The sequence below is a fragment of the Trachurus japonicus genome, chromosome 3 (genome assembly GCF_045865225.1).
Source record: "Trachurus japonicus isolate A0001 chromosome 3, Traja_1.0".
Lineage (NCBI taxonomy): Eukaryota > Metazoa > Chordata > Actinopteri > Carangiformes > Carangidae > Trachurus > Trachurus japonicus.
Window position 1 is genome coordinate 9,050,704 of NC_140909.1, and position 12,500 is coordinate 9,063,203.

Consider the following 12,500-nt stretch of genomic DNA (forward strand, 5'->3'; position numbering starts at 1 on the left):
AACTCCAGCCGCTAAACTAGCTTAATTTACAATACATCCGCTTCGCCGTCGAATTAAACGATTTCCGACAGTTTTCGGCGGCATTTGAAAGCAGCATCACGGGCATTTGAGCGCCAAACCACAGAGGCCGCAGCACGGAAGAAGAACCTCAATGTCCGATCGAAAAAGACAAAAAAATAAACAAATAAGGCTAACTAGCAAACAACTACGGTATTTATCTAAAGAGAAATCTGGTGCTATGTTTAAGAACAAGTCTGCCTGGTTTTCAAGCAGTGTGCCACAGAAGCGCTGCAGCTTCTGGAGTAAGTATTTTAAGGTTTTCTTAAGCTAATGTTCCTGAAATGCATTTATTAGTTAGTAAGGAGGCAATCCCTATAATTATGTCCTTTTAACCTAACATAGTTTCATCAAGCAGTGTGAGATAGTGGTAGATACAATAAATAGATCTACAGTAGCCTATACTGTAATGAAATACAGTAGATTTGACTTATATCCGTCAAATAGATTTTTGTAAACAGTGAATACATTTTTATAAGCTTCCTCAGAACAATATTAATTGTTTACTAGATTGAAAAAAAAAAATCTCAAAAATGAGAATCAATATACAGTGCAGTTAAATAAAATCTACAATTTTAGTTGAGGACATGCTGTAAATTTTGTCTGAGTTGGATTTTTGTTCCCAACATATCTCTGTTGTAGTGCAGGAAGGTGGCACAGTTGCTGGTTGGAGGAAAGCAGATTATCTTTTCAGTGAAGATGCTGCATGTCCAGATACTGTGAGGTGAGAAGCAGCATGGCAAAACCAAAAAATATCAGCATTTCTTGTGATCTAGCAAAAGGTAATTTACCAATAATCCATTTAAAGCTCTAACTTTGGTTTTGTTTTTCAGGATATTTGAGAGCAAAGATTACCTGTTGAGCAAGGTGACGGTTTTTCACGGCATGTTTCTGTCCACCTGTGAGAGCCGCGAGAGTGTAAAGTCTGTGAGCATCGGTCATTATGTGCTGCCACCACCCTCAGTACAGGACGGTGAAGAAGACTACTATATGTTCATTACCTTCTATTATTCACTTTATCATATGTTTGTGTAATTAGATTTAATGCAAGTGTTTTAGAAATCTGTGACACTTAAGTAGAATATTATCTATACTGTAATTTTGACATATTACATATAGTTGCTCCTTCGCTTTGAAGGCTCTAGCCAAAATCACCAGGAACCACTTTGATTATTTATTTATTTTTTTTCAAAGTAAACCAGGTCTATGAATTAATATGTTCCTCTGATTGTGATTTCAGAAGTCAGAAACGTCGTTGGGAGGCTGATTTGGGAGTGTGAGGATGAGCAGTTATCACAGGTAAATAAAACCAGGCAGTTTTCTCAGAGGCAAATCACATAAATGACTGTAATCTTCACCAAAACTGAACTGCTGTCAATTTCACAGGGTTCCTCCGACAGTGTTAGTTGTCAGACAGACAGCGAATGCAGTGAAGCAGAGGGAAGCAGCGATGAGTATGTCAGACTTCTACTTTCAATATTTTAAAATTATAGCTCAAAAAATCCTGCACTGCAAAAATGATTAGTTAAAGTTGAGCTGTACAGAAAAGAAAATTGAATTTGAGCCCACTGTGGGTCCTAACGTTAGTGTAATAACTCATCTATCAGACGATGGAGCCCAAACTTTGTGCAAAACTCTATTTTTGATTAAGTCCGGGATGAAAGTTTGGTATTTTTTTCCGCATTGGATAATGCAGGCGCACGGATTATACGTCAGCCTGCTCAGGATTCATCAGCCACTGATATTGGATCCTCAGGTAAACTCGTGCGGCAACTCGTGAAAACTCGGCGCGACAAACAGGACAAACGGCCATTTCTGAACACCTTTAAAATACAAGAAAAAGACTCTGAATTTGAGGAGAAAATTATTTAATTCTGGTGAAATGATGTGTCCATTTACCTGACACAAAATCTTAAAATAAGTTGGTTCAGTCTAGAAATGAGTCGCCTCTAGTGAATATTCAAGGTTTCAAATGAGGAAAAATTACAGATTTTAAGGTCAACAACTCTATCTAATGTTGTTTGTTTTACACATTCATAATCAATTTAAGAACATACCCTTAATTCAAAGATGGAACCAGTGTTTATAACTTTTAAAACAAGATAATTGATCTAATATTTCTAGATCTAAGGTTTTAAATCTTGGCAAGCACAGGATCATTTGTGTTGTTAACTGTCCAGTAAAGTAATTTAATCCTTATTCCTTTTACAGTTATGAATGGCTCATGGACTCATTGGTAGCTGATGCCCCTCCGTGTGATCATTGTCATGATTATCCAGTCGATAACGTGCTCACAGGTGACATATCTATTACAATTCACTCTGTATTCATCGATAAAATGTCTGTAGTTTGTTAATTGTTAATTGTTAATAGATATTAAAGCTCCAGTGCAGTCTATTTTTAGATCATGAGATATTATTCAACACCACATGTTGACATCATGTTTTTTTTTTCTGTTATCTTATTCACTGAAGGAGGGTACATCAGCATGGACAAGCTGCCAAAATATTCAGGTGATCTGCGCGACTTCCATCCTGGACGTTCCTCCCACTGCTCCGGCTGTGAAGCTCTCACATCTGCAAACACACATCACAAGCAAAGCGCATTAAAGAAGAACAAGTAGTTACAGTTGTGCCATTTACAGTGTCAGTCTGTAGATAAGATGAGATACGATATGAGTTTATTTGTGTTTGCAGTGCAGATGTGTACATTAAATAAATCAGACTTACATAGATAACTCACTGTCACACGATGTCATCGTCATAAACAATGATTTTTTAAATAACATCTCAATGTCAATGGTAAATTAAATGGTTCTTTTGTATCAAAAACCTGTGTCAGTGTTGCATCAGTTCAGTTTCTGGTCCATCAGCTGAGTCACAAGAGTTGATGTAAGTCAGTGGCTGTTTGGTTTATTGTGACGTCAGTGTCACATGATGACTCTGTGATTATTGCAAATGTGCAATGATGTGAAACACACTATTATATTGTTACAGTAAGAGGTGCAGTGCAGTGCAGCATTTTCCCCTAAGCTTCAGCATCCTGTATCCAAACTTGATTGATTATTATTTTCCAATGATATGTGTCATGAAACGTGTTGCAGTAAACCAGCGGTGTTCATATTGATAAGATGCCCACATATAATTGATACCAACTTGGTACAATCAATAACAACGTGTAAACTTTAAGTATATAACAGAAAGACTCAGCTCAGACTCAGTTTATTTGTTCAGTTACATTTGGTAGTGTTTTGTCCACCCTGTTTGGTCCAAGACGTCAAACTTGAACGTCTTAAAACAACAGAAAATAACGTCATTGTAAAAAAAAAAAAAAGACGTCTTAAAATTTGCTATGTCAATTTTTAACTTCCTAACTAAGATGTTTGGGCAGAAAAGCACCCAAGTGATCAGGACAGGTTTGGGCGACGCACCTGTCAGGTGTGTTTTATACAACCAACCATGATTTAGTTTTTGGAGCAGTCGATTCAGATGGTTGGGGAAATGGGCAGAAAATCCCGATGTTGATAATAATGTCATCTTAAATCCAGATTGTGTCCTAAATGAACCACAATTTACAGATTAATTTGAGGTTTATATGAAGAAAATGCTTCTCTTTGTGGCTCTGTAAGGTTTTCACCCCCTAGAAACTGATTCAGTGGTATCACCCACGATGAAACGTCTGACAACGTTTAAAACTGACGCGTAAGTACGTCTATTTTTTCATAACATTTACCTGAACCCGACATGTAAAAACTTAACTTACTGTCATTTTAAGACGAATACATTTAACATCTACACTCGGACATCAGAATAAACGTATTTTTTTGTTGTTTTGTTTTTTGACCGAACTGTTCCCCCCCTCCCCGCTCCGCAGAGTGGACTGGCCCGCAGCTGCTCGACCAATCAGACGCTTTGTTGTGGTGGCAGCCGGACTTGTCAGGAAGCTGCTCCAGTTTGTACTTTGACTCGGGCAGAAAACACGAGACAGGTCCGAGGTCTGTGCTCACACCTCAGCGCTGCAGGTCGACATGGCTCAGGAGAACCTGTCCGTGGTGCTTCACGCCCAGGGAGACCTCCGGCTGGTAGGAGACGAACTACTTCCATATTATTTATGTGTTTAAAACAGACTGAGAGGAACTGATTGTCGTCTTTTTTGTTTTTATTTTCTATGCATTTTATTCATTTTCTTACAGGACAAGCGGCCTGTCCCGGAGCCAGGACCTAATGGTAAACTATTCACAGCTAGATGCATATAATGTATATTTAAATAAGGTGTGTAAACCATTTAATGCAGCATGCATTGCACACACACCATACATCGTGCAAATGTGCATGGTTCGCTTTGCAGCTGCACCTCCATTCATGTTCATACACAAACTTATAAAAAAAAACATCTATTCATTGAGTTTTACAATCTATATTTTGGCAAAGCGTTCAAATTCTGCATTAAAAAGTTGTGTATGTACAGTTCAGCTCACAAGGAGGGCTGTGTAATAATGGCAAAAATCTGGTAATCCCTACACATACCCTGAAGGGCGGGGACAATATGATATTATTATGTGATATATTGGGATACTATAAGCAAGGCCAATGTTGTAATTTTCTTTAGAAAAACTCTAATCCTGTGAAGATCACACAGTGTTACATGCACAAACACAGCATTCAGACTTTGACCTATATTTGTATTTCACGTTTCCTACATCATTGTAAATATTTTATACACAATCTCAACAGAGGAATTGCAGTAATTAACCATGATCTGACCCAATCAGTAAAAGATTCACAAGTGTGACAGAAAGGGTAAGATAAACATTCAGAAATACACTATTTTTTACATGCAGTCTGAACAAACAAGGCTCAAATAAAACAAACAACCACTGTCACCTCCAGCAACTATTGATAACAAATCTCTACAGTGCTACAAAGATCTGATACAGTATCAGGTCATAAAATAATCTATTGCTTTTTGTTTAGCATCAGTCAGTGTCACCGTGCCGTCATCCTGTCTCTTGTTTGGTGTCCAGAGGTTTTGCTCCAGATGCACTCTGTGGGGATCTGTGGGTCAGACGTCCACTACTGGCAGCACGGCCGGATCGGAGACTTTGTGCTCAAAAAGCCGATGGTGTTGGGACACGAGGCGGCGGGACGAGTGGCGAAGGTCGGATCAGAAGTCAAACACCTTAAAGTGGGTAAGTGTGTGTCTCCCTGAGCTGTGAGAATCCACTAAAAACATCTGATGAAGTGTGCACTGCAGAAATCCAATATTCAGCCTTCCTGTTGTCAAATGTGTTTATATTAGAAATAGAGTTTTCAATATTTTGTTCCTTCCTGAAAATAATCACTCTTGACCTGATCACTACAATGATGAACTCCTCACAAAGCTGAAAAAGTATTAAAACTACTAAATTTAGACTCTAAAACAAGGTATATTTTTATGTAAAGGAAGATTATTAACCATAAAAGTCCAAAACAGAGTGGGAAAGTGGACTAAAATGTTGTAATGCAGTGATTTTATACCTATATACTGTCAGACTGGGTCAATTGACCTGGTTGGACCAGAGTTTAGACAATAAAAAGGTGAAACTTTTACATTTCAAACAAAAGGATTATTACTTATTTCAACTTTGAGAGTATTTGGAGTTTGTCATGTTGCTCTGCCAGTGCTGTGTGAACCTGACGTGTGTTTTCCAGGCGACAGAGTGGCCATAGAGCCTGGTGTTCCCCGCGAGATGGACGAGTTCTTCAAAAACGGACGATACAACTTGTCTCCCACCATCTTCTTCTGTGCCACACCCCCCGACGACGGGAACCTGTGCAGATACTACACACACAACGCCAACTTCTGCTACAAGTAGGTGTCTTTTTTTTTCTCTCTCTTTCCAGATGTTACCTAACAACTGCCAACCGACTCTGTTGCCCAATCGTTGCACATATCCTCCTATATCTGTTGTGTTCATTTTGTCAGCTATTTTTCAATTTAGTTTTAGTCTTGTGTCAAATGCCCTTATTAGTTTTAGTCATATTTAGTCACCTTGTATTCTTTTTTGTTTAGTCACATTTCAGTCGACAAAAAGTCTTGGTATTATAGTCTAGTTTTAGTCTATAGTCTTTTTTTAGTCTTTGAAAGCAGTTTGACAGTAATGTTAATCAAAATTAATCTAGTCAAACCAATAGATTCATTTTAGTCTTTTTCTCACTCACTCATTTCTCACTTTTTTTTTTTTTTTAAAGCAGGTACATATCGACCCAGATGCAGCTACGACATCTCAAATAAGGAATAATGAGTTTTATCTTCTATTGTTCAGTGTGTTTCAGGCAGGAATACATTTATTGAAACACGGGTTAAAAGCAGCACGTTTTAGCAGAGAAGCTCTGTTTGTACTCGTCGCATTTAGCACAGACGGCACCGGTGGGTGTGTGCTCCTCATTCAGACTCAGACACACACACACACACACACACCTGGCAGCAGCGCAGGAAGAGAAAAAAACTGACGCGCATCCAGTTAAGGCACTTTTTGGATTGTAATTTAAAAGTCTGTGATGACTTTTTCGTCAACAAAAAACGCGTGTTAATTTCTTCACAGTGTTTAAAGGCATTGATTTAATCTCGTCTTTGTCTCGTTTTTGTCTTTCGTTTTCGTGCTAAAACAAGTTGATGAATATATTTCGTCTAGTCTCGTCTGACGAAATTAACACTGAAATTCTGTTGTTCGTCTCTCTCTCTCTCTCTCTGTTTCTTTGTTCAAGGTTGCCTGACAATGTGACGTTTGAGGAGGGAGCTCTGATCGAACCTCTGTCCGTGGGGATCCACGCCTGTCGCAGAGCCGGGGTCACGCTCGGCAGCACCGTGCTCATCTGTGGTGCAGGTGAAATAAAAATTAAACTAACTTAAATTAAACTGGCAGGATGAGAAACTGAGTCTGCAACATTCCTGCACGTTTCAGGACATGCAGCAAACCGATATAAAAAAAAAAAATAGACGATTGTCTTGTGTTTAAAGAACATGTCTGTGCAAGTGGTGGAATCTGGGCACTGAGCTGAGAAAGTGAGAATCATCCTGACTCAACGAAAGTCAAGAACCCGTGAACCTTCACACAGCTCGGAGACTTAATGTGTAACAGCTCCACTGTGCTGAAAAGAAGCCAGTGAACATTATTAACCCGTGTTAACCAACACCAGGGGAAACAGCTGTTTTGTTTTCCTATTACAGTTTCAGTTTCTGTCATCTTGTTTATTTCCAGGACCCATTGGGTTGGTCTGTTTGCTCGTGGCCAAGGCGATGGGAGCCTCGCAGGTCGTCATCACCGGTAACACGCTGAAATGAAACAACAAACACATTATAGTAGTTGTTTTTTGTTTTGTTTTTTTATTGTTTTGTCTCTAATCCACCTTCAGATCTGTTCCCTGAGCGTCTGACGGTGGCCAAAGAGCTCGGTGCGGACTTCCAGGTGACGGTGAAGAGAGGAGACGGAGCGCAGCAGCTCGCCAAGAGCGTGGAGGACATGCTCGGAGCGCCGCCTCACATCACTATCGAATGCACTGGTGTTGAGAGCAGCATCCAGACCGCCATCTATGTGAGCGACCATTCGTTTTTTATAATTATCATGTATTAAATATCACAATGTTTCATCCACTTTAAAGGGATACTTCACCCAAAATCAATAATTCACAAATTTTCTACTCACCGTCATGCCAAGGAAGGGTTTGGAGAACTTTTGGGGTCATCAAAGTGCTTTAGGAGTTCCAGGGGGGGTCCGGCTGGCAACGGATTTTCATATAATGGCGGTGGATAGAGTTCACTTTTGAATCGTCCAAAACACACAGTATGAAACATCCAGATACCTCCATACTGCTCGTCCTACTGACCCAAGTGTCCTGAAGCCGAAAAAGTTGTTCAGAAAAATGTATTTGATCTGTTTTTATCCTTGTTGTAGCAGTAGCTCCCAGTGGCTCTGTTGATGTTTGTGCACATGCGCAAACATTTGCTGCGAGATGTTCGTTTGTTGTTGTAAACCACTGGATGTTTGATGTAAACACGGAAGAACATCTCACAGCAAATCTCACGCATCTCGCACAGCCACTGGGAGCTGCTGCTACAACAAGGATAAAAACAGAGATCAGATTAATTCTTTCTGAACAACTTTTTCATGTGGCGGCTTCAGGACACTTGGGTCAGTACGGACGAGCAGTATGGAGGTATCTGGATGTTTCATACTGTGTGTTTTGGGCGATTCAAAAGTGAACTCCACCGACATTATATGAAAATCCATTGCCAGCCGGACCCCCCCTGGAACTCCTAAAGCGCTTTGATGACTCAGAAAGTTCTCCAAACCCTTCCTTGGCATGACGCTGAGTAGATGATTGGTTAATTATCAATTTTGGGTGAAGTATCCCTTTAAGTCCATGTTATGATTATTTTTTCTTCAACCAGGCCACACGTTCAGGAGGCGTGGTGGTGCTGGTGGGTCTCGGATCAGAGATGGCCACGATTCCTCTGATCAACGCTGCGGTGAGAGAGGTGGACATCAGGGGCGTCTTCCGCTACTGCAACACGTGAGAAGATCAAAAATCCTCCATGTTTATGAAGAAAAGCTGCAGACAGGGAGAGATATTTACAACACGTATCTATTTTGTGTTGCAGCTGGCCGATGGCCATAGCCATGTTGGCGTCGGGGAAAGTGAACGTGAAGCCGCTGGTGACGCACCGGTTCCCTCTGGAGCAGGCGGTCCAGGCCTTTGAAACCACGCGCCAGGGTCTCGGGATAAAGGTCATGTTAAAGTGTGACCAGAGCGACCAGAACCCCTGATGAGAGCGGCTCGGCGTGACGGGCAGACGTCCACAAACTACTGGACATTGACCCCGAGACAGATAACGGCTGGTTCAAACAGACACACTAACAACAACAGTCCTGTAGCACGACACGTGTAATTAGCATCAAACGGTACGAGTGATTGTTTCATAATCATCAACATTGTTATATAACCATCATTTTAATTATTTTAATATAATTGTTTATGATTTGCAATGTGTTACTTTTGGAATTTAGAATAATTTTAAACACTGTCACAGAGTAAATAAACCCTTTAAACAATAAAACATTAATTACAGTGTCTATTTCTTTTCTTTTTTTCTTTCTTTTTTTTTTTTACAGAACCTGCATTTCCTAGTTTTAAACAGTAGAGGGAACCAGAGGTTTAAAGTGGAGAATCATCAGCAGGGGTTGGACCAGGCCTGTTGTTCGAAACCTAGATAAGGGATTAAGCCAGGATATGTTGGTTATCCTGTTTGAATTTAGCCTCAACTTGGTTGTTCGAAAGCTGGATACCTTTATCCTGGTCAAGTTACTATGGTGATTTATTCTCTGCAGCTAGCCTGCTCCAGACCAGGCTAACAGCCAGGCTAAGTTGATTCTGTTGTCTTTATCTGTGAAGTCAGCAGTCACTCTGATCAGAAATCAATGTTTTATACAGTTATTCCATGTTATGTACCCTACATATTGGCCTGATTTCTAAACAAACTAAATACATTTACAATAATCAAATAACATGAAACATTTACAATATTTATTAGGTTTTTTTTCTTTTTTTCATAATTAGGGCTATTCATTTGCTTCTCACACTGAATCATTGCATCTGCGAGCGCTGCCTGCTTCTTCAAATGCAGGGCATAAAGATGTCTGACGGTTTGTGAAATCTGTAGCACAGAATTGTGCACACTGTTCTTGAGACAATACAAACTATTTTCGATATCTGTGACCCATCTATGATATTTTCTATGACCTCTAGTAAAAAAAAAAAGCAAAATTAGCAATAGATTTATTTTTATTATTATAAAATATGTTACAAAATACAGTATATTGGCCGAATATTGGTTGAGGGAAGAAAACAAGAATACAATTGTTTGAGCAGGCACCTTCCAAATAATTTATACACCTCATTTGAACATTGTTATCGGCAATTTATTGAAGCATCAGACTGCATAATGTTCTTATATTTAATTAATTTTCACCTGTTGCACTTTTGGCCACTTGTATTTGTGCTGTATGAACTTTACTTTAGATGATAAGAGATGAGTGCAATGTATCAACTTCCACTGCTCATCATTAAGGCAAAGTGCACAGCTGTTAATTTGTGAAAGGAACTTAAATTGTGATTATAATTTTGGATTAGGCTACTTCCACATTCAATCAGTCCGCAGTTGTCCGCTGCACTCTCTCTGAGCTTTACGACAGCGGTGGTGCTTTTTTTTTTTTTTTTCTAAGAGGTGTGTCACCTTACGTCAAGATCCGTTGTTGATTGGAGGAAAAGTGGCCACACCTGTCCACTCATCGGTGAATCTGTGATCAATCTCTGTGGTCTACTGACGAGAGAATAAATTACACCTGGCTTGACAAAGCCACCCCTCCTCAGCCTGGCTCGGCGTTCCAACAACCAATTAAGCCAGGATGGATTTATGAGACTTTGTCCAACCTGGCTTTTCCACTTATCCTGGATATCTTTATTCTACTTTCGAACAACGGGCCCCAGTTCTATGTTTAGATGTTCAAGTGCAGGAAACAGGTTCAAGAGAATCACTGTTAATTTAATAAAATGTTTTTTTTCTCTAAAGGTTTAATCCTCATTTTGTTTAGTTGATCGATACCTTGAGATAGATCACAGGTACACACAGTCTTCAAATGTAATCGATTTCATAACTTATCCAGCCAGAAGACGCCATAAATAAACTCTGAACTTGCTCCGGTTCCACACAACAAATTAACAATAAGACTCTGCACCGTCAGCACAATGTGATCAATGAAATACTTCACTACGTCGCACAACAACCGAACAAGAACATGATGTACTTCCAGGGAACTTCTCTAAGCATTTGATCTTTCTAAGATATTTTTCTCCTCTCTCTTGGCATCTGTTGTTGCTGTTGCCTTGGTGCACTGCATCATGGGAAAACACTACACTATATTTTAACAATTATCTCTAAAACTACCTAGATTCAGTTTGATTTCAAATGTGAAAACACAACAGACCTGTGTGGTATAAAACTGGGACACAGCTGTACTGATTGTGTGTGTCTGCTATGAGAAAATGTATTCTGCATTATAGAGCAGAAATGTTCAGGATAAACGTACAAGATCAAGCTGTTTTTACCTTCTGCTGTTTGTTTTGTTTTGTTTCTTCCAGCTGTGAGCTTCTCCTCTATTTTCAGGTAAATTAAAACCCACTCAGGATCAATATGTGGCGTAAAATTGAGATGTGTACCAACTCTGAATTCTACATTCAAGTTAAAAGTTCAATTAAGACTAAAAGTTACTCAGTTTATGCAGTTTAAGCTTTTAGTTTTAACACACAGGGTCAAAATTATTAGTAATTTACCTAATTTTTAATACCTTTATGGGATTAATGTTCCTCTCTGTTGTATTTCCCATTCCTTAGGTTGACACAACACCACCACGATATTTCAGAAACAGTTTCAAAAGCAGCCAGGTTTAGCTCAGGTTTTATTATCTTGCCACAATGACATGATACTACTTTTACGAAGCATGCACACAGATAATGTTCATATGGTTAAAACATCTTTTTTTTTTTTTTTTTTTACTACAATGCATTGTAAAGCCGTTACTCTGCGGTACAGTACGGCTTTGTTCTGTCACAGTGTGAGATTCACAGTTCTCTCTTTCCCTCTCCAGACTGAAAGCCAACAACATACAGGTGTGGGAAGATGTGACTAAACCTGCGTGTTTTGATTTTTTTTTTGTCGTTTTTTTTCCGGTGTTTTAACATGAGCACAATACTAGACGAGTTTCTCTTTATGTACAGACATTCTAATACTGCTTATGGCAATGGGACAGCTCACACAACACAGTTACATTCACAATCCACTCATAGTATTCATGAGCTTCAGTCAGGAACACTAAAAGATGAACATACAGTAGAGTAGCACGCAAAAGAAAACTTCATTTTTCATTCTTTGTGTGACTTTGATATCAAAAGCATAATTAATGCATGTTAATAGTGTGACTCGGTTGCATGTTATTTAAATGTGTGAGTGTTTGTACATGAGATTTAGAAAAGACGTACTGTAGTACCGTCACCGTTCAGGAGGCTGAACTCGTGTATTGCCGTAAAATGATGTAAATCAAAAAAGGATATGGCGTTTCTCCCATAAACCCCTGCTGCTGCAAGCACTGGTTTGATTCACATGTACATCAATCATAACATATCAACTTACCAACAGTTCAAACACTAAAGTAATCCCCCCCCCCCCCTTTTTCAATGGCAACCGCTATAATAACCGGCATTTAATTGTGTCTTTGCCATCATCGAGGCCTGTTTTTCGATTCAAACAGCGAGATTCAATAAATATTTACAGTGCAGCTGTGGCCCTTAGCTCCTCCTCCCCACTGCCCTCAGTTACAATATTAGCAAATATGTATTTACATGACAAAT

At 39.3% G+C, this 12,500-nt stretch overlaps 3 protein-coding genes across 10 annotated transcripts in view; 2 read left to right on the forward strand and 1 right to left on the reverse strand.

Moving 5' to 3' along the window:
• terb2 (telomere repeat binding bouquet formation protein 2) overlaps positions 1–2,967 on the forward strand; it is a 3,457-nt gene extending 490 nt beyond the window's left edge. The window contains exons 2-8 of one of the 4 annotated variants that reach the window (XM_085759802.1): positions 271–302; positions 700–781; positions 891–1,030; positions 1,298–1,356; positions 1,444–1,511; positions 2,269–2,354; positions 2,535–2,967. In XM_085759802.1, the coding sequence (XP_085615928.1) occupies positions 271–302; positions 700–781; positions 891–1,030; positions 1,298–1,356; positions 1,444–1,511; positions 2,269–2,354; positions 2,535–2,680 (613 nt within the window). In that variant the 3' untranslated portion in view covers positions 2,681–2,967. Of the gene's footprint in view, positions 1–118; positions 303–699; positions 782–890; positions 1,031–1,297; positions 1,357–1,443; positions 1,512–2,268; positions 2,355–2,534 lie in introns of those variants that run through there. The other 3 variants (XM_085759811.1, XM_085759794.1, XM_085759816.1) reach the window with 3 other exon arrangements.
• A 1,090-nt stretch (positions 2,968–4,057) lies between these two features.
• Positions 4,058–9,167, forward strand: sord (sorbitol dehydrogenase). The gene is made up of 9 exons (XM_085759779.1): positions 4,058–4,138; positions 4,250–4,283; positions 5,081–5,245; positions 5,748–5,907; positions 6,804–6,922; positions 7,298–7,363; positions 7,452–7,630; positions 8,488–8,609; positions 8,698–9,167. Exons 1-9 carry the CDS (start codon positions 4,085–4,087, stop codon positions 8,861–8,863), a joined length of 1,065 nt encoding a protein of 354 aa, XP_085615905.1. The 5' UTR covers positions 4,058–4,084; the 3' UTR covers positions 8,864–9,167.
• Positions 9,168–11,533: 2,366 nt separating this feature from the next.
• Positions 11,534–12,500, reverse strand: part of apba2b (amyloid beta (A4) precursor protein-binding, family A, member 2b) — an 86,687-nt gene continuing 85,720 nt past the window's right edge. For all 5 annotated transcript variants that reach the window (XM_085759346.1, XM_085759352.1, XM_085759357.1 and 2 more), the window contains one exon: positions 11,534–12,500. This exon is cut by the window's right edge and continues 603 nt beyond it. The gene's annotated coding sequence lies outside the window, so the exon portion shown is untranslated.

Excerpts from the sequence above, each read along its gene's own strand:
- sord (XM_085759779.1), top strand. The coding sequence starts at position 4,085 with ATGGCTCAGGAGAACCTGTCCGTGGTGCTTCACGCCCAGGGAGACCTC. Across the intron at positions 7,364-7,451 it reads CTCGCAGGTCGTCATCACCG|ATCTGTTCCCTGAGCGTCTG; the intron begins GTAACACGCTGA and ends ATCCACCTTCAG. Across the intron at positions 7,631-8,487 it reads GCATCCAGACCGCCATCTAT|GCCACACGTTCAGGAGGCGT; the intron begins GTGAGCGACCAT and ends TTCTTCAACCAG.